Source organism: Aplidium turbinatum, chromosome 2, assembly GCF_918807975.1.
Source record: "Aplidium turbinatum chromosome 2, kaAplTurb1.1, whole genome shotgun sequence".
NCBI lineage: Eukaryota > Metazoa > Chordata > Ascidiacea > Aplousobranchia > Polyclinidae > Aplidium > Aplidium turbinatum.
This window is the reverse complement of record NC_137473.1, coordinates 4,432,043-4,458,694: the sequence shown is the minus strand read 5'-3', so window position 1 is coordinate 4,458,694 and position 26,652 is coordinate 4,432,043. Positions and strand designations below refer to the sequence as shown.

Below are 26,652 nucleotides of genomic sequence, written 5' to 3'. Positions count from 1 at the left end.
GTCTACCGTAGATATATTTAGTTAACCTTATATTTGTTTTGTTTGTTTAGCACGAATTTAAGTTGATTAAAGCCAAGTTATGTTTCTAGTTTGGTTTATATCGTAACAATTTAATCAACCTTATTTATCTGGTGATGGAACGTTTGTTGAAACCGAAAGGGCTAGACCTTGACCCGAGTGACGCACTTGCTGTTAAGCACTACAGACATTGGCTGAAAACGTTTAACGCCTTTCTTGAAGCAGTTCAGCGTTCTGTGCCAAGCCGTGAACCCTCTGAAGGCGACCAAAGCTCTCAGAATTTCGTAGCAGTAGATAAAATAGCATTACTGCACTGCTATTTGTCACCTGAAGTGTACGACCTTGTTGAGGACTGTTCTACCTTCGACGCAGCAAAGGAAGTACTCGATAAAGCCTACTTAAAGGAGAAAAACGAAACTTTTGCCCGTCACCTTTTACTCACCAGGGAACAGAAGCATGATGAAACTATCACATCGTACGCAAGAGCACTCAAGGCACTTGCCCGAGATTGCCAGTGGCGAGCTGTCAGCGCAGGAGATTTCAAAAGGGAATTAACTCGAGATGCATTTATTACTGGAATCTCTTCTTCAGCTATCAAGCAGAAACTACTAGAAGAAAAATCACTCACCTTTGAGGATGCTATAGCTAAGGCTGAATTACTCGAACAAGCGCACAACCAATCCGGATGTCTTTCAACTACTCTTCAATCTTCCGTCGCTGCATCGTCAAGAAATGCTAATATCCCACTAAGGAAATGCTACTTTTGCTCTGGAAAACTGCACCCGGGCGGAAAGATGGAATGTCCTGCTCGGGACGCTTCTTGCCAAGCATGTGGAAAAAAGGGTCATTTCGAAAGAGCCTGTTTAAAATCACAAAAAAGACAAGACAATCGTATCAAAGCACAATCTGCATCTGCTTCAATACTGGGAGATCAGCACTTATCGTCTGGATCTGAAGATGGCATTGTCGCTTCAACAGTTTCTTCTTATTTATTGTCGGTTTTAGCCGGTGTGCCATCCTGCTTGTCGTCTTTTTCAGTTTCCGTGGAAATAGCCGGAAAACACATCACTGCTCTTCTAGACTCCGGGGCATCTCATAGCCACATTGATTGGAAGGTTGCGAAATGGCTTGGGCTGGATCCTCCATCAGGACCCACTTCTTCAGTTTCACTAGCTCGCGTAGCTCAAAATTTTGAGTGTCTCGGAAAGACTGCTGCTAAAATGACTTTATTTAATCGCGAATATGATTTACAACTGGGAGTTGGACGCGAACTTTGTGCAGACATCATCCTCGGACAAAACTTCATGGCGCTGCATCGACGGGTGATTTTTGAATTCAATGGTAAATAAGAGGATATCATAATAATACCTTCAAACTGTAGTGTTGTAGCGGCTAAAGTCACAGCACCTCGTCTATTCAAGAATCTGGATCCAGGAGTCCGACCAATCGTGACGAAGTCTAAACGTTTTAATCCAGAAGATCAGCATTTTATTCGCCAGGAAATCAACAAACTCCTTGCTGATGGGGTTATAGAGCCTTCTACTTCACCTTGGAGAGCTCAAGTTTTAATCGCAGATGACTGACGCCATAAAAAGCGGATGGTAGTAGATTACTCTCGCACCATTAACAAGTTTACACTTCTTGACGCCTTTCCTTTACCAAGAATTGATGACCAAGTGAATGCCATTGCCCACGGAAAGATATTCAGCACATTAGATCTAAAGTCAGCTTATTACCAAGTTCCCCTGTGCATGGAAGATCGAGAATACACTGCATTCGAAGCCGCAGGGAGACTGTTTCAATACTGTAGACTCCCTTTCGGAGTTACAAATGGAGTATCAGCATTTCAAAGAACTATAGACGATATTATCCGCAAGCATAAACTCCGAGGGACATATGCATATTTAGACAACATTACAGTTGCTGGAACAAGTAAAGAAGATCATGATCATAAGCTCAAAGCTCTCTTGAAAGCTGCTGATGAAGAAGGTTTAACGTTTAACGATTCAAAATCTCTTATTTGCAAATACGAAATCGACGTAGGCTTACTTGGCTACAAGGTTTCTCATGGAGTAATCAAACCCGATCCCACAAGATTGCAACCACTACTGGATTTACCCGTTCCAAAGTGTAAAACTGAACTTCAAAGAGTCGTTGGGATGTTCGCTTACTACGCTCGTTGGATACCTCAATTCTCACAAAAGGTAGGCTACGTCTACTAAACCTCGCAATTACTGGAAACACTTTCCCCTTATCTCAACTGGCGTTACAAGCTTTTGAATCATTAAGACAAGGACTTATGAATACTTGTCTATCGTTTATTTGTGATGACTTGCCCTTTCAGGTTGATTGTGATGCATCTGAACATACAATAGCTGCAACTTTAAACCAAGGGGAAAGACCGGTAGCCTTTTTCTTAAAAACACTTTCAAAATGCGATAGAGCGTACCCTGTTGTAGAAAAAGAGGCTTTAGCTATAATCGAAGCAGTTAGACGTTGGTGTCACAATCTTCATGGAAAAAGTTTAAATTAATTACTGATCAACGAGCTCTTTCATTTATGCTTGACCCAACTAGCAAAGGTAAAGTCAAAAATGCCAAAATTCAACTTTGGAGAGCAGAATTGGGTTGCTTCGACTACAGTGTAGAGCATCGGCCAGGAGTCGATAACGTTGCTCCTGACACTCTATCTCGCTCCAAAATGATCGCTAGCTACTCTCAACAACCCAATCTAAAAGACATTCATCGCCAACTTGGGCACCCGGGAGTTACTCGTCTTTGGCAATTCACTCGTTCAAAAAACTTGCCGTTTTCTCTAGATGATGTGAAAAATGTTTGCAAAAGCTGTCGTTCGTGTTGTGAAGTGAAGCCTCGCTATCACAGCTTGGATAAAAACCAACATTTAATACGTGCCACCAGTCTCTGGGAAAGAATAAGTATCGATTTCAAGGGTCCAGTAAAAGGTGTCAAACCATACATTTTAATGGTTATTGACGAGTACTCTCGTTATCCATTTGCTTTCGCATGCAAAGACTAATCCTCATCAACAGTGTTAAAGTGTTTATCAGAACTTTTTGTACTATTTGGCGTTCCTGGATACGTAGCCTACATAGTGATAGAGGTTCGGCCTTTATGTCCAATGATGTAAAAACCTACCTTACAAGTAAAGGTGTGGCTACCAGTAGGAGCACACCATATCATCCCACTGGTAATTCACAAGTAGAAAGAACGAATCAAACTATTTGGTAAACCGTACAGTTAATGTTACATGATCGTCAACTTCCACAGGAGAGGTGGGAAGAAGTCCTACCTGACGCTCTACATGCAGCGCGATCATTATTATGCACCAGCACAAATGCTACTCCGCACGAACGTTTTCTTAGGTTTGAACAACGTTCAATGCTCGGGAAGAGTTTACCTGGTTGGTTGCTCCAACCAGGATCTGTCCTGCTTCGTCGGTTTGTCAGGAACAAGGACGAGCCATTAGTAGATGAAGTTGAATTGCTCGATGCGAACCCTAGCTTTGCACATGTTCGATATCCAAATGGCCGAGAATCAACTGTATCGACTACAGACCTTGCTCCTTGTCCGCAAAAAGAAAAACCAGCAGAAGACAACAACGTTACCACCTCACCCGAACTACTGGATTTAAGTTCACAACCTGCACCTGAATCACCAAAGTCCGTACTTGAATCTCCAAAGTCTACACCTGAAAATCCGGTTGTTGAACACTCGCACAAACCGGCCGTGATCGATGTTGAGGTTCCTGCCCTTCGCAGATCCTATCGGGTACGAAAAGAACCTGACCGATATGGTGCTTATGTGAAACATTGATGTATCTATTTTCTTGAGACAACAAGTATCGAAATTCTAAACATGTTCATAAATCAGCGGGGAGGAATGTAATGATTGCTTGCCTGTAGTTCACCTTGTTTACTCGCTTACATAATCATGTGTGCCCTAGGTAATTGTACGCTTTCTAGTTCTGTACTCTAGCCTTGCCACTGATTCATCCTGCAGTTGTACTGGCAGAACTAGGAGAATAGAATTGTGCAGAACTATGTCTACCGTAGATATATTTAGTTAAACTTATATTTATATTTGTTTTGTTTGTTTAGCACGAATTTAAGTTGATTAAAGCCAAGTTATGTTTCTAGTTTGGTTTATATCGTAACACACCTGAACATAATATTGAAAGTTTTCCAGAAGTACTACTTTTTACTTTTGCCTGCCAAAACCAAACTTTTGTCTCTCGTTTCCGCGTTTGCAACAAGCTAACTTTCAAACCTCGTGGCAAAGAAGGTTTATGTAATCTCGTTCCAATAACTACAAAAAAAGTTAATTTTTAGTAGGGGTCGAAAACGAGCTGTGTTGTATTGGTCCCCTTGTATCATTGGTCCCACATCTCCCCTAAGTTGCAACACAATCTAAAAACTACAGTTATTTTTCAAGCGTGGAGATAGTCTAAGATAGTCTAAGTAGTTCGTTTTGGAGACCTGTAAACAGTAAAGATGCCTTTGTCAAACCATGGTCAAACAGCTAGCCCAGGTATGTGTAACATTCTTTTGCTATCGTACCAAATACGCAACTATAAACGATAACGCTGGCCGCATTAATTATATTAGAAGAAACATTTAGTAGGCTATCATTTTTTTATAATCTTTAGAGTCCCAGTTCAACTAAAAACCTTTTTCAAAGCAAATATCATTAGCCTAATGTTTCTAGGCCATCAAGTTAAAAAACTTAAAAAGGGATGTCGATTTGCAACACTCTCTCTCTCTCTCTTTAGGTATCATAGCTGATGCAGCCCTCGATGTACAATGATGTTCCAGTTTGATCGATCTCGTGCTTCTTGCCAAATTTTAGTAGGGTTTTTGATAAGTGGTTGAAAATTGTGCAAAAATGTGAATCTTTGTGCTCCTCTTGACCGTTTACCTAGAATTTTTCCACTTAAAGATAAATCTTCAAGTTCGCCTTTCCTTATAATGTGACCTAAGAACTTCAGCTGTCGCATTTCTAATTTGTTGAACTTTTGCATCATTGTAGACTTGGCCATAGTACTGAAGTAGGTAGGCCAGTTCCTTTCTTCAGCGCCTCTGTGTTTAGTCAGCCGCACTGCTTCCAGCCGTACCACGAGGAGGTAGGCTACACACTACACACTTTGCAACACTAGATGTCGTTAAAGAGGCCTTGAAACAGAGGCTACTTCAACCCTTCGCTAACAACACATTAAAACTTCATTTTGCACAACATTGAACTTTACGTTGATGCTTCGTCGTCTATCGTTGATATAATAAATCAATAACATCTTTCAAACGTGAATCCTTGTTCTTGAAGTAATTGCGATCAATCATCATCTAAGATTTTAAGTCAACCCAGATCATAGGCCTATCCATTTTAATCAGTGGCTCACGCAGACACGCACAGAGTCCTTCATCTGGTGTAATATTCGAGCTTTCGTAAGTGTAGTTTCCCTGGAAGATGCACAAATGCATTCAGCTATCGTGTCCTCCTTTTAGCTACTAGTTGCCTTTTAGTTACGTATACTTAGCGAGGCAAAACTGTGCTTTAGTTTACTTGTAGGCTATCGTTTCACATTAGGCCTATAGCCACACTAGCGGGTCGCATGTTGTTTGGTTGTGGTGGCGAGTCAATCAGTTTTGTTTGGTTAAATATTTAAGAATAATAACCGTCTTTGTTTAATCTTTAGTGTTAAAACCAACTTGCATGGGGGATACTATCTCTAAATAGGGGAAAGTCGTGTAATATGGACCAGCGTGTAATATGAAACAGCACGTTTTAGCCCTTTTAAAACCTCGAAAACGATATGCTTCGTAAACAGCTTGAAAGAAGAGTTGAACTAAAGGATAATGGCGGAAAATTTATTTCTTTGTGCAGCTTTCAGAAGGCATGGCGAGGGAAAACTTCAAAGGGGTCTGTGCTATCTTATTTACAGTGTTTATGTGATTAAGGTTTGTGTAAGTTCAAAGATACTTAGGACTAAGGAAGGGTTATTGTCGTATAGTGACGTTATTGCTAGTTAATGTATGGAAGAAATTTTAGTGTTTGTTCTTTTAATTATTTTATGAGGTTGTTAAGATTTTTTTGTTTAGTGAAGTGTAATATGGAACAGGTGGTGGTGTGTAATATGGACCACTGTTCCACTGTTCCGTAATATGGACCACTGTTCCATATTACACGTTGCTGACAGCTGTTGTTCTGATGATGCAAAACTGCAGGATAGGCTATTTCAGTTGTAGGGCAAAGTGGGGCGTGTTGTCACAATTTTTACAAATCAGCATATATCTCGTTCTGTACCAATGGTATCGAAATGCTTGATAGTGCAATTGAAAGAGGTATCATTCGACTTCTTTTAGCTATAGCTAAAGTTTTTCTGGATTATTTCGTTTTTACATAAATGCATGTTAAATGCAAGTGAATGGGCTGTGACAACACGCCCCACCCCGGGGCGTGTTGTCACAGAGCATGGGGCGTGTTGTCACAAAATTTCTGCACATGCTTTATGACTAAAATGTGACAGAAACCAACAATAATGGTTTTAATACAGGCTGAACGAATAAAAAAATATGCGAGATGCAAAAAAATTTAATTTACAACATATTGGTAAAAATTTTATGCCCATTGTCAAAAACAATTAAAATGTCATCTTGAGAATTATGTGTTACTATCGAATATATGTGAGTATCATTATCTAATATTAATTTTTATTTCCTGAAAAAGCGTTGTATTTTAACAAATACGCATATTACCTCGTTGTACAGTATAAGCATAATTAATTTTTTATGTTTCTTAATATTAAAAATGCACACCACGGAGCGTGTAGTCACAGCTGTGACAACACGCCCCGTGGTATGAAATCACGTGGTTTCAACAACCATGTGTACATCTCTACTTGCATGTCTTATCTGTTTGGTATAATGAAAAGAGCAGGCATAAAGCTAATAAATGGTATCTTTCCTGATCAGTTATGATCATACCTTAGTTTGCCAGACCATTTTTTAGTTTAGTTATAAAACCTGATTTTGCCCAAAATTCAATGGCACTCCTCATAATTTCTGCTGTGGTGAAAAATTTATTAACCTTCACTGCTTGTACGAAAGAGAACTGAAAAGTATGCCTTCCATTGAAAACTCGTGGTGACACGCTTGGGTTATCACATGGAAATCGCGCTGTGACAACACGCCCCTGTGACAACACGCCCCACTTTGCCCTACTCTAACTGATTCTTTATTGATATAGATTAATCAAGGCAACACATTCTCGACTATAGACAAATATTGTACAAAATGACAACCCGTTTTTTAAGCAAGTCCAAGGGCATAGGCTACGTGGAAAATGGGATTCTAAAGCTTTGGATCTCGCCATGCGGTCTGTAAATAATGGCACTATGGGACTTAATCAAGCTGCCAAGAAGTTTGGTGTACCTAAAGCAACATTGAGTAGGTACATTAAAGGTTCTAATGAACATGAACCTGGGTCTAAAAAGCTCCTTGGAAGACAATGTGATCTTCCACAGGAAATTGAGGACCAATTATCACAACATATTGTGAGCATGGAGTCGCGATTTTATGGTTTGACTCTCATAAGCCTATCAAATCGTCGTCGTGTGAGCCTCTGGGGCCGAGGGTCTATCCTTTTACAACCCCAGATTCACGATGTTCCCGGACTACACTGGAAGGCTACTAGAGAGCAACCAGTCTTTGGTTTCATCATCCATGACACGCAGACCTTCCACTCCGTTAGGTGGCTTGAATATGGAACAGTCATTGATGATGTGGTCTGCGGTCTGTTCCTCGGCACCACATTCACAAGAGGAGGAAGAGGCCATTCCCCATTGGTGCATGGTTGAGCGGAAAAGCCCGACACCCGTACGGAGACGGTTGAGGCGCACCCATGCCTGTCTTGGTAGTGTCAGGCCGATGGGGCGCGTGTCGGCGTATGGGATGAACGAATAGAGTCTGGTGGCGCTTAACTTCCATTCAGAACTCCATTTGTGGTCCGCCCAATTAGCCGCAGAGATGTCTTGTACATCAGCTTCGTTGATGAGAAGTTGAGCGGATGGCACGAATGGGTGTCTTGATTTCAGTCGACAGGGGTGCTCGCTAGGGTGCATCATCTGCCCCTCATTTTTTTGTTTGATTTTCTGCAGTGGATTAAAATGTTCCTTTTTATGATTGTTGAAGATGTGCAACTTTTCAGACGAATTCATTAACATCTAGGGGTACCACAATTGGATTAAATTATGTCATTTTGTGTTATTTTGGGGTCATTCCATGGCTACTGGTACAGTTGTAGAACCACATGTCGTCGATTTTTTATGAAATTTCATATGTAGAACCTTCGTGCAATTCTGAGAAAAGTGATACCAATTTTACCAAAATTGGCAAAGTACTTTTTGAGATATCGGCGATTAAAAATTTGCTCTTTTTGTGATCGCTCATGGGTAAACATTAACTGCAAATTTTGTTTGACCTATTATGAAGGTGTTTTAAATGGTAACTTGAAAAATCCACTGCATATGAATTATCCAAAGTAAGGAGATTCTAAAAAGATATATTGTTTGTTTGTTTTTATATCACTACAGGCCACCAAGTGGCTAGTTTCACACATGACTATTTGTGATCAGTCATGCATGACGAAACTTTGATCGCTTATTGCAAAAAACACTCTACTTCGATTTTTCTGCAACTTGGCTTAAATGAAAGGTAATTTTCCTGGCTTTCTAGCTGCCAAATATGAAGTGGGATATTTGAGCAGAAATGAGGTAGTTTGCTGTAGTAAGTGTACCATGTATTTTTTAAAGTGAAGAAAGAGTGGGTAGCACAGTTTAAACAACTGACTGAGGGGAGACGTTAAAACTAATTCCGTGATCGGTTACAACGTAGTATGCAACAGTTACAACGTTAAATTGGGATTCTCATGAATTGGACAAACACAAACTGAATGGGTTCCGGAAGCTCCTACCAAAACGCACCATTTTGGCCTTAATGTGCAAAATTTTGACAAACCAATCTTCTTATCTGGTTGTCTCTTTTTGAACTCCTGATACAACTCATTTAGTGTCACCAAAACCAATCTTCCAAAACCTCAACCACGTCAACAAAGGGCTTTCCCTCAAGAGATTATTGATTTTGTGTTTAAGTTCTATAAAGATGATGAATTTAGTAGGTTACTTCCAGGTCAAAAAGATAAAGTGTCTGTGGGAAAAAAATACTATCAACAAAAAAGATTGGTTTTGGGGACACTAAATGAGTTGTATCAGGAGTTTAAAAGAGATAACCAGATATGAAAATTGGTTTGTCAAAATTTTGCACATTAGGGCCAAAATGGTGCGTTTTGGCAGGAGCTTCCGGAAGCCATTCAGTTTATGTTTGTCTAATTCATGAGAATCCCAAGTTACCGATAGAGGCGGGAAACTTGGCAGAATCTTACAAAGACTTGCTTTCTTTAATGGTTTGTGATATTACCTAAGAGAATGCATGTTTTGCAAGTGTGACCAATGTCCATCTTTAGAAGTTTTGAGAAGCCACCTTAACTCGCTGTTTGAGGATCATGACGAAGACATCACTTTTAAACATTGGACGACAGTTGATAGAGCAGAAATTGTTACGATGATCACGAGTAGCCTATTTCAGATTTCATAGAAACCTTGATTGAGAAGCTGGTCTAACTTCTTCCACATAGTTATGTGTCCAAAGCACAATCAAATTATTACAAGTCCAGAAAAGAAATTTTGCAAGAAGGTGAAGTTTTGATTGCAATGGACTTTTCAGAGAATTATTCCTTTCATGTGCAAAAAAAATGCAGGGCTTTCACTGGCCACACGCCCAAGCAACTGTGCATCCAGTACTTTGCTATTACAAAAACGCCGACTCCGACATGGTTGAACACTTATATATCTCTTTGCTTTCTATCAGGCATACTGGTTCGTGACGTGCAAATGGTGTATTACATTCAAATTGCAAAGTTTAAACATCTTGTCAAATTTATCTTGTTGTGCTATGGCTGGTACTGGTTTTTAGCACCGTGCCAAGTCAATGCACCAACAAACGACTTGCGCTTTGTTGAAGTCTTACACCAACAAAGAAGAATACAAGCTCTCTGGTAGCCAAGGTAGCACTCAAGTATTTTATGCTACACACATGGTACTTGTCTGGGGAACTTGCTCCCTTTGCCCTTTTCAGCACCAAGACACTGCCAGCTGAGAAAGCAGCAATGGCAAGAGTAATACTAAAGAAAATGAAAAGTTTCAGACAGCCATTAAAAAGATTTGGAGAAGGTTTTGGAAAACCAAGGTTGATTCCAGTGTTCTTCATTGATTAGATCGGCCAACTTGGTGGCCGGCAACACTGGAATCAACCTTGGTTTTCCAAAACCTTCTCCAAATCTTTTTAATGGCAGTCTGAAACTTTTCATTTTCTTTAGTATTGCTCTTGCCATTGCTGCTTTCTCAGCTCCTGCCAAAACGCACCAGTTTGGCCTTAATGTGCAAAATTTTGACAAACCAGTTTTCATATTTGGTTGTCTCTTTTTAAACTCCCGATACAACTCATTTAGTGTCACCAAAACCAATCTTTTTTGTTGATAGCATTTTTTGCCCACAGACAATTTATCCTTTTGACCTGGAAGTAACCTATTAAATTTATCATCTTCATAGAACTTCAAAACAGAATCAATAATCTCTTGAGGGAAAGCTCTTTGTTGACGTGGTTGAAGTTTTGGAAGATTGGCTTTGGTGACACTAAATGAGTTGTATCAGGAGTTTAAAAAGAGACAACCAGATATGAAGATTGGTTTGTTAGAATTTTGCACATAAAGGCCAAAATGGTGCGTTTTGGTAGGAGCTTCCGGAACCCATTCAGTTTGTGTTTGTCCCAATTTAACGTTGTAATCGTTGCATACGACGTTGTAACCGGTCACGGAATTAGTTTTAACGTCTCCCCTCAGTCAGTTGTTTAAACTGTGCTACCCACTCTTTCTTCACTTTAAAAAATACATGGTACACTTACTACAGCAAACTACTTCATTTCTGCTCAAATATCCCACTTCATATTTGGTAGCTAGAAAGCCAGGAAAATTACCTTTCATTTAAGCCAAGTTGCAGAAAAATCGAAGTAGAGTGTTTTTTGCTATAAGCGATCAAAGTTTCGTCATGCATGACTGATCACAAATAGTCATGTGTGAAACTAGCCACTTGGTGGCCTGTAGTGATATAAAAACAAACAAACAATATATCTTTTTAGAATCTCCTTACTTTGGATAATTCATATGCAGTGGATTTTTCAAGTTACCATTTGAAACACCTTCATAATAGGTCAAACAAAATTTGCAGTTAATGTTTACACATGAGCGATCACAAAAAGAGCAAATTTTTAATCGTCGATATCTCAAAAAGTACTTTGCCAATTTTGGTAGAATTGGTATCACTTTTCTCAGAATTGCACGGAGGTTCTACATATGAAATTTCATAAAAAATCGACGACATGTGGTTCTACAACTGTACCAGTAGCCATGGAATGACCCCAAAATAACACAAAATGACATAATTTAATCCAATTGTGGTACCCCTAGATGTTAATGAATTCGTCTGAAAAGTTGCACATCTTCAACAATCATAAAAAGGAACATTTTAATCCACACTGCAGAAAATCAAACAAAAAAATGAGGGGCAGATGATGCACCCTACTGCTCGCTTGGGAGAGCAGAGATCTTGTGGTGAAGAAGGTGGCTAGACTCCAGTGCCCGTCGACCGAGGGACAGAGTGGCTTCTTCGCGACGAGGCTCAGCAGGTTGGATGCCAGCGAGAATGGGGAGACTGTCCAATGGTGTGGGACGCAGGCATCCGGTCACTGTGCGCAGGGCGCTGCCCATGGCAGCGCCGCTGCTATGGCAATGAGCACTGCGGCACCAGACAGGCGCACAGTACTCTGCTGAAGAGTAGACAAGGGCTAAGGCTGCTATACGCAACGTATCAGCCCTCGCCCCCCAGCTAGAACCTGCCAGGCGCTTGAGTAGCGCAGCGCGGGATGTGAGTTTCTTGCGCAGTGACACCAAATGGTGGTGGTATGTGAGCGATCTGTCCAGTGTCACCCCAAGGTATCTTGGTTCGGGGCAGAAGGACAGAGATTTTCCGTTGTTCTGGACGTGTAGCTCATGGTCAGCTTCCCGATTGTGGAGGTGGAAAGCTGCAGCACCAGTTTTGGTTTCGCTGAGTTTCAGTCGCCAGTTCTGGAGATAAGCTGAGAGAGTTTTCATGTCCTGGCTCAAAGTGTCTTCTAGATTTTCCCACGACTTTGTAGAGTGGAGAATTGCCAGGTCGTCCGCATAAGCGTATTCTGCGGAGACCGTAGTTGGCAGGTCGTGGGTGTAGATGTTGAAAAGAATTGGAGCCAGGACCGATCCCTGTGGGATGCCGTTTTTTAGGCGTCTCAGTCTGCTTCGCCGTGGGCTACCGGTGGTGAGGGTGAAGCTTCGATTCCTGACGAGTTCCATAATCATATGAACCATATGTCGGTCAGGAAGCAGGCGAAGCAGCTCGCAAGTAAGGCGCGATGCCATACGGTGTCATAGGCAGCTGTGAGATCTAGAAAGACAGCGCCGGCCTTTTTTTTGCCTCAAAGCAATCCTCGATGTCTTGGGTTAAGAGTGTGACCTGATCTAAGGTGGATTTTCGGCGCCGAAACCCAGTTTGCTCTTTTGGAAAGAGCGGGTCGATGATTGGGTTGACGCGGGCATAGATCATTCTTTCGAGGATTTTGAAAGGAACACAGAGGAGGGATATCGGACGATAACTCCTTGGGTCCTCTGGTGGCTTGTGAGGCTTAGAGATCGCAACTACTAAAGCTCTTCTCTAGATTTTTGGGATTGTGAGGTGGTGCAAGCAGGAAGAGAGGAGTCTACGTCACCAGGATTTTAAGGCATGGCCAGCATGGAACACAAGCTCAGGGCAGATCTTATCCGGCCCAGGAGACTTGTGTGGTTTCACTAGGCGGAGGGCGGTGGCGAATTCCTCTGGAGTGAAGTCTCCAGAGATTGTTTCTTCTTGTGATGCTTCCACACGCCACAGGGCAGATACTTCCTTGGCAACAAGGCGGGATGCCTTGAGGTCCTTTGTCTTGTACACCCCGTTCTGCACTAGCTGGGAAGCGATGGTATTAGCAGAAACGGGGCACTGACGAGGGGAGTTTGCTGAGCGCCCAGTGAGGTTGTTGATGATGCTCCATGCTTTGCGGCTTGAGTGTGAAAAGTCGATGGTTTGGACAGCTTCGTTCCATCGCTCAAGCTTCTTTGTGTTCAGCCGCTCAAGTAGTCTGGTGACGGCGGTGTTAGAAGCAGCACCACTTGTGGCGCCTAGGTAGGAGCGATAGAGAGCTTCACACTCAGAGTCCCAGCATGGTGTGTAGCTGGTTCGATGGCCACGTGGTATTGTGGCCATTGCCACAGTTATTATGGCATTGCAGAAGTCCTGGTATGCCTCGTCTGCGTTGCATGTTTCAGTCGATGGTAACTTTGCAGCAGACTTTTTTGAAGTTCCATCGCTTCACCGGTGAACTCGGGACAGGAGCCACAAGTTTTGAGGCGATAATGAGGGACGGCCAGTGTTGGGACCGCGGGAACTTCTCAAGCACACGTCTGTCTGGAAGAGAGCTGTCGACACTCGCGAAGGCCAAGTCAGGGTTTGTCCTTGTTCCCCAGCGGCCAGAGTGGAAACTGGCTGGTTCCTTTGGGTTGAATAGGAGGGCAAGATAGTTTGCAGAGGCCCAGTCAGCCAGCAATTCTCCGTCGCTGGTTGTGTTGCTGTAGCCCCAGTCAATGTGCTGGCAGTTGAAATCGCCAGCGTAGAGACTGGGGGAGGGGAACGTTGGAAGGGATGGTGGTAACATTCGCGAGGATGGGGCTTGTAGATGTTGACGATGTTGTAGTCTGAGATACAAATGCACACCCACTCAATCTCGGGATCAGTTGGAGATTGGTCGACAAAGGTCCACTTCAGGCTCTCATGCACAAACGTGGCAATGCGTACTTCCTGCTTAAGGTAGACCCGGCTAGCGTGTAATAGGGAATAGCTAGCCTATCTGCAGAGGCGCAGTGGGTCTCTTGGAGGAGGATGACGAGTGCTCGGTTGGTATGGGAAAGCTGCTCCACAACTTTAATCTTTCTTGTTGTGTAGCCTTTTGTGTTGAGCTGCAGAAAGGTGGGGCGTCTAATCTCATCAGTTGCCCCTTGCAGCTGTGCCGTCCATGTGGAGGCTCTTTGTTGACAAGTTTCGTTTGGCATCTGCTTGGATGCAGATGTTACTCACAGGATGGGGCACGAGGAGCCACTTGTCGTCCATCCCAAGCAATAAATCAACCAAACTTGCTGGAAAAGAGTGGTTGTATGGGTTTTTGCGGCGACATCCACAAATTTCTTTGAGAAGTCCCGAGGCAACCTCTCTTGTACGAGCATCTGGGTTCAACAAGATACCAGTTGATTGATTTTTTAACTTGTTGCAAGAGACTGTTGAAAAGGAGGAACTTTCTGCTGATAGAGTGTACAATATGGACAAATCAGGAATTAGCGTTGTACAAAAAATGTCGAAAGTGTTGGCCCAAAAGGGTAAGCATCAAGTTGGGTCGATTACAAGTATGGAGAGAGGCCAAACAGTTGCAATTATTTGCTGCATGAATGCTGAAGGTAATTTTATCCCTCCTGGAATGATTTTTCCTCGTGTACGAATGAAGGATGAACTCAAAGATGGAGCTCCTCCTGGAACACTTTTCAATTGTCAAGTAAGTTCAATAGCCTGCAGTGATAAGATAGGCTACATTATATAATGTAAAGAATGGTTATGATTTCTAGTTTTCAGATTATTTGTTGGAAGGCAATCTCCAAGTTGTTTCTTCCTTTTTTTTCAGAAAAAAGGATGGATGAATTGCGAGATTTTTTCAGAATGGCTCGAGCATTTCAAAAAGCATACCAATGCTTCAAAAGAGAACAAGATCTTGTTGATCTTAGATGGCCATAAAAGCCACATTCAAAATCTTGCTGCTTTAGAGCGTGCAACAGAGTGTGGGGTTGTCATGTTGTCTCTCCCACCCTACACTAGCCACCGCATGCAGCCATTGGATTTGACTTTTTTTAAGCCTCTCAAAACATATTATTCCCAGCATATTAATCAATGGATGCATGCTCATCCAGGGCGGGCAGTAACCATGTTCCAAATAAGTTCATTGTTGGGCTTGGCATATGGTAAAGCTGCAACTGTCAGTCATGCGGTCAATGGGTTTCGCAAATCTGGTATTTATCCTGTCAACAACTTGCAGTTTGAAGGGAGTGACTTTCATCCGGCAGATGTCTGCGATAGACCTTATTCTGGGAATGTGGACCCTGGGTTACAGGTACTAGATTCAGAGGACAAGGGAGCTAATAGTGTTCAACCCAGTGACAGTTGCAACAACAAAGAACAACCTGATGTGAATTCACCAACAACAAGTACCCATTGTCAGTGTTGCAGGTGTTCCAGACAATTGTTCACCAAATCAAACGTCATATAACACCGTTCAGGTCTACTGAATCTTGACGTCTGACGTAATGGACTATTGCTAGAAATAGAAAGTGATACCTGAACCGTTGAAGGAAGACATTGATTTACCTAACAATTTTGTGTTGGCGTCAGATAGAGTTGCTGCTTTAAGAAAGAAGGCTTTAAAACAACCTGAACTTCGTAATTTCCTTACTAACACCATGAAGGATTTTAAATCTAATGGCTATATTGAGCGTGCTGGTGAAGCAGAAAATGTAAAGGGATTTGAGTGGTATTTACCATATTTTGTGACGTCACAATTAAAAAAGCGTATTGTTTACGATGGCAAGTCTGAATTTCGAGGAACTTGTAGCCCTTAGCTAAATACACGCGCCGAAGTATGCTCAGTCAGCTTGGACAAAATTTTGATCCGCTAGGCTTTGGAGCGCCATTTTTTCTAAAAGCACGCCTGATACTTCAGCAATTGGCGATAGACAAGTTTGATTGGGACACCGAGGTCCCTGATAGCTTTGCTAAAAAGTGGGAGTCGTGGCTTCGCTCTTTGGACCTGCTTAAGGATTTTTCGTTACCGAGATGGTATTTTGCAAACTCTGGTGTGTGTAGTCCGGATGATGTTGTTTCATATCAATTACATGGGTTTAGTGATGCTTCGAATCAAGCTTTCTCTTCTGTTGTTTACTTACGTAGACTGGTTAATGGAGTTCCTAGTGTGTCTTTCGTTTTGGGTAAATCTACCATTGTTGTAAAAAATCAGTTTTCTTGGCCGATAGCTAGGAAAGAGCTTGTTGCCGTTTTGAATACAGCAAGACTCTTAAAACAGGCCTACGAGGCCTTGAAGATGTCTGAATGCATTAAATATTTTTGGTGTGATTCTCGGACTGTGTTGCAGTGGGTTAAAAACCCTGAGTTACATTTGAATAAATTTATCACGCGTCGAGTTGAGCATATTTTATTGTTGTCTGGAGCCCTGGATTGGCGTTTTTGCCCTACCGATATGAACCCAGCCAGTGGCGTACACATGATTTTCTCAAGGAAGGGGCCATTGACAGTAGCGTAACCAGGAAATTTGAAAAGGGGGGGCTTTTCGACCGGCGGGCGAAGCCCGACGGCGTTTTCGCCTAAGACGTCACCCAGCCGCGGGGGGTCTGGGGGGCCTCCCCCTGAAAATTTAAAAAAATTACTTTGAATTTGATGCATTCTGAGAGCATTTTCAACAAAAATGTGGGTATAAATATTCCTGTAAAATGGTGCTGTCAGGTGGCATAGCAAAACGATAAGATCACGTTTTCTTCGGCATTTTTCGGAAATAAAGCTAAGTCTCTATGTTTTCTGTTGCTAATTCCTGGCTGAAATGTTTGAATGTTTGGTATTGGCAAAACTCGCTCTTTTAATGCAGTTTTGTTTAAAATTAGGCAAGTTTTTTTTAGACTGAAAGCATCATTCCCAAGCATAAAGAGACTGAAAGCATCCTTCTCAATATCGTGACGTCACACGCGTGCCGAAGGGGGGGGTTGTAACCCTCGAACCCCCCCTGGCTACGCCACTGGCCATTGATATCCCAGTCGTCTTCATGATATCCCAGTATGGTTTTAGTTTAGACTTTATCTATTTCTTTCTCACTATAATAGGCTTACAGAACACTATGCTACATTGGCATACCTGGGGTGGGGTAGGTGGATTGGGCTATGTATTTCGTATTGGCTTAGTCTATAGAACAACATTGTTAATTGCTTTGACAGTGCAATCCAAAACACATCAAATGCTTTAATCTACGTCGTTAACTACTAAAACATTTTTAAGGGGGGGGCATGGCCCAATGGCCCCCCTGCGTACGCTAGTGAACCCAGCTGATGTTGGCACAAGGCCAAATCTTATTACAAAGTAAGAATTTCGAGAGTTGTGGTTGAATGGTTCTAGTCTTCACTATCAGTGTGAAGAAATTCCATTTGTAGAAAATGCCACTTTAGTACCTGTCCATAGCCTATATCTTCGTGACGAAGAGGAGTCGCTTGATGTTGGACAGGGTGGCCTTAACAGATTGATCGAGGCCGCACCTTCTTTGTATGTTATGAAAAAGAGAATCGCTTATTTGGTTGCTTTTGTTGAATTTTTGTACTGTAAAACAAGAAAGCGTAGCTTTGTGAAGCCAAAACTGGATGCATCGTATCTTAACAGTGCTTTAGAGTTGGCTGTAAAGTTTGTTCAGAAGAGCGTGTATGGCGATGTGGTACATTTAATGACCAAACGATCGCCGGATGCCCTTGAAGAAGTGATAAAGCGGGGTAGTGTTGGCGCTTCGCAAGGTGAGAAGGAACGCTTGAAAGAATAGAGTTCACTTAAAAAGTACAGACCTTGTGTAGATGACGCTGGTGTAATCCGCATTGAAGGGCGCTTAAGTAATTCTCCCGAGATGTCTCTAGAAGCAAAGCATGCGATTGTTTTGCCTTCGAAACACCCCTTCATCAGGCTTGTTGTACTGTCGCATCATAATCGAAATGCGCACTGTGGAATACAGCACACTTTGTTGTCGACGCGACAGAAGTTTTGGATCGCTAATGGTAATGCCTCCGTGAAGAGGTATCTTAATGACTGTGGTGTATGTGCGATTGAGAAATCGCGGCCTACAAGGCAGCTCATATCTGATTTACCCTTGTCTCGCACAACTGCGCATAGGAAACCCTTTTTTGATTGCGGCTTAGACTATCTTGGACCTTTAACCTTTGTTGAAGGTAGGAGTCACAAAAAAGCTTGGGGACTCTTGTTCACATGTATGGCATCTCGCGCTATTCATGTTGAGCTGGTTACGTCATTATCGCTGAGTGATTTTTTACTTGCCTTTACAAGGTTTACAGATTTACGTGGGCAGGTTAATGCTATCTATTCCGATAATGGAAGCACCTTTCAGGCAGCATCTAAAAAGTTACCCGAGTTGATAAAATCAGCTGAATTTCGCAACGAACTGAGACAGAAGCAGATAAACTGGAAATTTATACCTCCGTATGCTCCGGCGCAAGGTGGCGCTTGGGAGGCAATGGTAAAACAATTTAAAATTGCATTTTTTTACATTTTGAACACTTCAATACGCAAGCCCAATTTTATTGAACTGCTTACGTACACAGGCAGTGCCGTTCGGATCGTGAACGAACGCTCTTTGGTACCTTTGAGTGACGACCCTAGGGATTTTACTGTCATCACCCCTGCCTCACTTTTGACCCCATACTTAGACCCATACTGTGCTGTTGGGAAACCACATGATCGTGACCAACTAAGAAGGGATTATCGGTTCAATTTGTCACTTTCTCAGCAGTTTTGGAGCAAATGGATAGACTTTTACTTGCCAAGGCTTTAGGGACGGAAAAAATAGTTAAAAATGGCCGAGAATTTGGAGCCTGGTCAACTTGTAGTGGTGGGTTCTCTCCAAGACATTGGTAAACGTGGGAAGTATCAACTTGATAAGGTGCATGAGGTAGTTCCACAAATTAGGAAAGGGAAGTCTGTGGTTCGTAGAGCTAAAGTTGCCGTCTGCAACTATGATGACATTACGGGGGAAGTGAAAGTAGACTACGTGTTGAGGGATATTTCGTGCCTCGCTCCCGTAAAGAACACTTAAGTGTTAGGGTTTGAGCCTGGTTTTGTCTGCGGTGGTCGACACTTGAAGAGCCCAGTTCCAAAACCGCTTAGGCGCCACTTTTACCAAAATTGAGTTTAGAGTGTCATTAGGTAGAGTATTACCATAGGTACCTACTATCCATTCCTTTTTTTCCAAAACCTTCTCTTTCTGCTTCAAATTCGACACTAAAAATTGCGTTTTCTTCCAAAACCGCTTACGCGCCATCACACTTTGTTTCCAAAACCACTTGTATCCACAATTAACCAATCATATTAAGCCATTGTATGACGTGACATATCGCTGATTGTTAAACCAGAGATATAAATACAGAGATAGGCAAAGTGGCCAACTCGTAAATCGATGTTGAAAAATGATGACGTCACCGTCACGGTGCGTGGATATGGATCAACCGCGATCAGGGAAAGGCTACGAGGCATTCACTACAGTATTTCCGATTTCGGAGTTCACTTAGTTTACGTTTTGAAAACGAAGGTTATAAAAGCATACGATATATTTTAGGCTATAGGAAAATGGAAGTTTTATCTATGTTCCAATACGTCTTGGCTCACACGTTTTGTACAAACAAATGGCATGTTGTTTGACAAAAGAAAAGGCATCCGATAATTCCAATCATGCCATTAACTGATAATTTCAATCCTTTAAAGGTTTGGTCAGATATGATTTCTTTTTTCTAATTGTCCTGGAAACTTGAGTGTCTGCATTTATATGTTCATGCCAACTATTAAGATACGGCAAAAATAGGGGAGAGTGCCCAACAGTGCCCCGGGTGCCTACAGTGCCCCTCCCATCGTTTTTCACAATCCGTGACAAATTATTCACTCAAGCGTGCATTACCATGGCCACGTGGTCCGTAGAAGCTGCTGAAACTAAGTTAGGCAGAAATAAGTCATTGCTAGGAGTAGGCAGAAGTGAAAGTTTGTTTTAGGTGGTAAAAAGTAAATTTTCAGAACTGTATTACTTTTTTTGTTACAGTTTTTACGGTGGCTTCAGAGATGCTTCACAAGTTTTTTATGTTTGGTCAGTCACTAGACTAGGTTTCAGTAATAACGTTTCAGATCGTAGGCCTGGGTAAAAAAAACTGACGCCATTTTATCTTGTAGGCCCGTGGTTCCAACAGTGCCCCACCCTGAGGTCTCCTACAGTGCCCCGGTGGAGCACTGTTGGAAGCCATGAGATTTTATTAATCAATGTACAGTGCCAAAATGATTATCAACATTTTATGTTCTAAATGGCAGATTGTTAGGTATTTTCTGAATTAAAAAGCTATTTGTGTCCTCTTATCAAGAAATGGCAAGACGTAAGATTGGAAATTGTCCTCCTAAGGACATGAAGGAAGCTTGCAAGTGTGTGCTGAATGGTACTATGAGTCAGCGAAAAGCTGTTAAAAGCTTTGGCGTTAATAGGCGTTCACTGGCACGATACATGAAGAAATGCCAGAGTGGTGGACTGGACGATATGCAGCTGTCCGACTTTGAACCAAACTATGGGGTAAATGCAATATTTTCAGCCACAGAGCAAAAAGCTGTGAGTTGCTATTTCATAAGGACTGCCAAGCTGCATTATGGCTTTACTTTCAAAAATGCAAGACTTTTTGCATATGAGCTTGCTGTTAAATATAACAAGGCAATTCCGCCAAGCTGGACGAGAGAGAAAATGGCTGGAAAAAAATGGCTGAATTCTTTTATGAAAAGACATCCTGAACTATCTTTAAGAAAACCTGAACTGACCAGCTTGTCTCGAGAAACTGGTTTTAACCGCATTGTCGTTAGCGAATTTTTTGACAATCTAAGAAGAGTGTGCGAAAAAAACAACTTTAGTCCAGATCGCATTTACAATGTGGATGAAACTGGGCTAAGCACAGTCCAGAATGCAGGCAGGGTAATTGCAGAAACTGGATCTCGCCAAGTAGGGCAGGTAACCTCTGCAGAAAAGGGGATTACCACTACAGCAATTTGCTGTATTAATGCACTGGGAAATGCCATTCCTCCAGCGATGGTGTTTCCCCGTGTCCATTTTAAAGACCACATGATCAACGGAGCACCAGCAGGAACAATTGGTTTTGCTAACATATCAGGGTGGTCAAACACCGAAATCTTTTCGCAATGGCTACAACATTTTGTGAAATTTTCCCACCCCACTGAGGAAGCTCCAGTCCTTCTTCTCATGGACAACCATGTATCACACATTGGTGTGCAGTCATTGGACTACGCAAAAGAAAACCATGTTGTGCTTTTGACGTTTCCTCCGCATTGCTCACACAAGTTGCAGCCGCTTGATGTTTGTGTGTATGGCCCACTGAAAACTTACTATCACCAAGAGTGCAGCAATTGGATGCTAAACAACCCGTCCAAACGCGTAACTATCTATGAAGTTGGCGAGTTGTTTGCAAGAGCCTATGTCAAAGCATTTAACCAGCAAAATATCACCTCCAGCTTCAGAAAAACTGGATGTTTTCCATTTGCCGATAACATCTTTAGCGACGATGATTTTGCTCCATCTGAAGTTACGAATCAGCCAGCTCCAGAATTCGACTCTGAGGTACAAGCCCCAGCTTCATCCAGTGTTGATGAGCAAGAGGTTGAAGGCAGAATCTCTGAAGGTACAATAGCAACTCTTGAACTGCCCGTTACGTCACCAGTTCAAACTGACTTCACTCCGGAAGTAGTACGGCCGTACCCAAAAGCACAAGCCAGTCTCACAACTACTGAAAAACCCAAAAGAAAGCGAAGAGAAAAGGGAAGATCATTAATTCTCACCAATACTCCCGTCAAGAACAGAATCACTGCGCAGCTTAGTGAAAAGAAAAATCCTCCAGCCAAGAATAAAAAGAAGGAAGCCAATAAGCTGAAGAAGAAACAGAAAACCATCACAAAACCCAAACCTGTTAGACGTGCTCTTAAAGTGGCTTCTATCGATAATGAAGGTGCTTCCTCGACCTCTGATAAAATTTATTTTTGCACTGTTTGCCAAGAACAATACAGTGCAGAAGATCCAGAAGACTGGGTGCAATGCTGTTGTTTTGGTTGCAATGCATGCTCCAATGAAAGATCTTCAAGCAAACATTATTGCACCAATTGGTCGCATGAAATCTGCTTAAACAGCGATGAAACACCCCTGTGTTTTGACTGTGAGGAATCTTCGAGTGCCTGTCCTGGAAACAAGTGAATCTTGTCATTTTTGTGTCATTGCAATATTATAGGTGTTGGGGAGTTTTTGGTATGTTTCTAAATTTCGGCTGTGGAAGAAGCTTCCAGTGCCTGAACTATATGTAGGCTTATTGTTTAGTAATTTTGTCTGTCAGATTTGATTATTTTTCTCCATAAATCAAGCCATTTCTTGTGAACCACATGTCAATATGGGCCTACCAAAGTGTGTTGTGTCTGTATCTTGTGTTAATTATAGCCTACCTTCCATGTTGGCTAAATCAATGATGTCTTTAATTTCTTGCATTGCATGTTCTTTCACTGATTGACTGTTGAATAAACACCTTCCTTGTCATTGCAATTGGTAGTTAGGTCATAACACCAAAGCTTTTAAAAAGGTAATTACAGCTCTGATTAAATCAACTTGAGCTGTTCTATAAGCTACAGCTCAGTGTGTTAGTTTGGTTCCTTGAAACCCATTCGCTATCTTTCGTTTAAGCACAGTCACCACGATGGATAGATAGCATGTCCCACATGTTATGATATTGTTGCTGGTATATTTTGTGTCTGTGATAATTGTGTAGCCTATGTAGCCTACCACTTTTTAAAGGTTTTGTCTTGACCTGACCAGCTCAGTGTCATCCATCATGTGATATACTACCGGTACTAACACAAGTTTTATACCTAGGGTAATCATTGCAAAAAGAGTGGCTCAACATTGCAACTAAACACATCAATTACTTTGATAGGGGCACTGTTGGATCCTACCCGGGGCACTGTTAGATACCATATCCAACAGTGCCCCACTTTGACAGGTGATTTTTAACGCCTGATTATGAAAGTTATGTAAAACTTTTAAACTTTTTTTTATGTGGAAATACTAAAGAAAAGGAGGAATTTTCATAATAGAAAAAAAAAATTTGAAAAAAATTTTTTTTTTGATGTCTAAACCTCAATTTTCCAAAAATCGGGGCACTGTTGGTCACTCTCCCCTACACCTTTCAATCGTTAAAGTCTGGCATCAGTAGGCTAGTTGAATAATATGGTTTTAAATCCGGGTTACCTGCTGTAAAATTGCATGTTGTGCTCATCAAATCCAAGAACCTGTTAAACATGGAACAATATTGAGCTGTGGCATTAAAACCATACTTCTCCAACTCCATTGATACGCAGCGACTTAGTGTTTGGGGAGCAACAGCAACATTCATTTTAGAAAAAAAAGTCAAGTAAGCGTGACTATTTGATATTCTTGGCAAATATCGCAACTCTCGATTCATCTCAGTAAAGGCCACTTCTTTAAAATGATCTCACAAGATCAATTCTCTATTAACGTATTGCATCAATCGTGTTCCTCCAACTCGGTTTGCATATAAACAATTTCTTGCTATTTTTATAAGAAGGGGCGGATCATTCAATAATTAAATAAATTAATTAAATAAATAAACCTATCTTCTTCAGTGAATGGATTTTTTACTTTTTCAGAACCAGATCCCAAAATTTCCAAACACTTTTGATTGTTTGCGCTACCATCACAAACAGTTCCCAGCACTTTCAAATTACAATGTGTCTCCAAGCTGTCTACACCTCCCCAAACAATGCTCACTAAATTATGACATTTAGCTGTGTTTGTTGAATCATAGGCCAGAGACCGACTGATATTTCCTGCAAAACTTATAACATAAACTACAAGCATATAATTGGCCACATCTAAATCGGTTGATAAATTTGATCCATAGGCTAATCTGTAAAAATCTATGGTTTTTTCGGTTTCCGGTTTGAATACTAAATTAGATCGTACTTTCATTTCATCAAACATTATATAAAAGTATTTCTCAAAATCTTTGCATGAATCCATGAATGACTTTTTTTAATGCATCCGGAATATGATTGTTGAATGTCCCGGTTTGGTTTTGATGCATATGACGATAATCAAATAAAGTACGTTTTGATGGCAAGCGCAAAACTCCACGAAGTTGATCCGAGTTGATCATATGCAGAGGAACTTTTTAACTGCAGGCTGAGAGCAAATCGGATAATCTCAGAATGATATTTTGTTTTACAATTCTTTTGATTAACTTCAAGTTGACTTTCAAAAAATATTTTTTGAAAATCAGTCAACATTGTAATACATTGTATGCTTTGTAATATACAATGCAATTAGTGCCAATGACCGGCTTTGTTGTAATACCGGGACACATTTTTTCTGGATGTGCTTCTAATTCTGTGATTTGGGCACCAAGCTTGTTACAGAACATTGTGTCCTGACTGTCCTCAGACACTTTAAAATGAAAGTTAGACACACTAAATTTGTATTGTAGCCTAATGTTGAGATATTTAGGCTACAATAAGAACAAGGTCATTCTTTTGAATTGAAATATAATCTGCATGTTCTTGAAATTGCCACCCAATTCGTTTTATCCTGTTAAAAGATTTCCTGACATCTCCAATGTTTTCATGTAGCCTATTGATGGTGTAATTTGGTCTCGGACCAGTGTTAGACGCATAGTGGATACAGCAGCTTATCACCGGTTCTCTGTGGCAAGCTTAAGCATGGGACGGCACCAAACTTCAAAGATTTACTGCTACTTTTGGAATTTATTATTATGTCCTCTGCATTAAAGTGTTCCTCACAAATTCCAGCATTTCCTTTGTGAAGAACTTGTTTAATATTATCTCTTGGATCACGTTCATCTCTGTACTTAAGTTAAAGTATGACATTCTTCAAAACTTCATTATGCCACACTTTGTAGGCTACTTCCCTTTCGCATAAACATTGACAGTTTAAATATAGAAAAACCTTTTACTTCTATGCGTGTGACACTGAGGAATTGGGCGATTCGAAGCTGGCATTTATAATCTAATAAATAACTGCAAATAAATAGTATAATGATAACATTCCTGAAATTATAAAACAAATATGAATGATTATAACAACAGAATTCATAACTGTAAAATACACCACAATTCATAACCTAATCTTGCAAACGGCAATAAGAACTACCATGCCCATGACTAAGTATTTAGCCAGGTAGTTTAAAAACTGAAACTCTTGCTAAACCTCCATGTTGCTTCCTACATACTCGCAAAACAATCAATAAATCCAAAAGGGCTACCGTAATCTGCTAGGTTTATTGCCGACTGGTCAATAATACATAGCCTACGGTAACTTAGCTTGATAGCAATTAAGTTATCTACCATATTTAATTTTCCAATAGACGAATATTAATGCAAGCTCTACAAAACTGAATTGGAACAATCAAATTCCATTGAACTTCCTCACTAAACCTGTAAACCTCTGGGTAAACTGCTTGAAATTATCACGTTTTGCAGTTTGCGGGCATAGAGAGCTGCGGCTTGATCCCTATCCAGTCAACCGTGACCGCTTTTCAACATCGCCGCTTGTTTAAAGCGTGCGCGGATTCTATTGCCTATCTCTTGTATTTATATCTCTGGTTAAACCGTTTTCGTCATCGTTTCGTAATAAGCAGCAGTGTTACCATTTGGAAAATTTCACTACCAAATTCGAGATTTGGCAGAATTTTACGTTGTTTGGCAGTAAATTTTGAGTTGGCAGAACTTTGGCAAACATTTTTGGTGAGTTGACAGTCAGTCTCTGGTCAGTTTGGCAAAATTTGAAATGTGTTTGGTAGTTTGAAGCACCTACTATCTGGCAACACTGATAAGCACTGTTATAGGCTTGCAGCCTATTGTTGCAGCTACCAACGGTGCTCAGACTGCTTAGTAGCCTACTTGAGCTTTATAACTGTGTTTTTTTGCTTTGTTTAAAGTGAATTTGGATTGTGGTGATGAATTAGTGGTGGTCAGCTTGGAAAAATGGTTTCAAAAATTGGTTTCTGTCATTCTGGCAATTTTTATTCTCCAGTTTATTTCCAAAACCGCTTATATCCACATTTCTAATTTTATAAAAAGGCGATTCTAAGCCTTCTAATATTCCTTAGATCTGGACAAACGTCAAGGCTCAATTCAGTAGGTAGTTATACATCGTTAGAAATCAAAAGCGCATTACATTTACCAAGCGAAACTGTCATAAACGTTTTTCGTGGTTTTCTCGAAATCACCGAAAGTGGATGTAAGCGGTTTTGGAAACAAGCTCTTTACTTGTCTGAGCCCAGAACAGTCGGTTATTATCGCAACAATTGTATATAGCGTCATTTTAGCGTGTACCTATGGTACCAATTTCATGTATCGTCGTGTAGGCTATTATTTTTATTGCTGTTCATTCTTTGCATGCCCTTTGTATTTGCATATTAACTTAAACGTGAGTGATTCAAACAATTTGTGTATCGTGTGTTT

At 41.1% G+C, this 26,652-nt stretch overlaps 1 protein-coding gene across 1 annotated transcript; it reads left to right on the top strand.

The window, feature by feature from the left end:
- Positions 1–134: 134 nt before the first annotated feature.
- LOC145786160 (uncharacterized) lies at positions 135–1,367 on the top strand. The gene has a single exon (XM_082597812.1). The coding sequence runs from the start codon at positions 135–137 to the stop codon at positions 1,365–1,367; it is 1,233 nt and encodes a 410-aa protein (XP_082453938.1).
- The last annotated feature ends 25,285 nt before the right edge of the window (positions 1,368–26,652 follow it).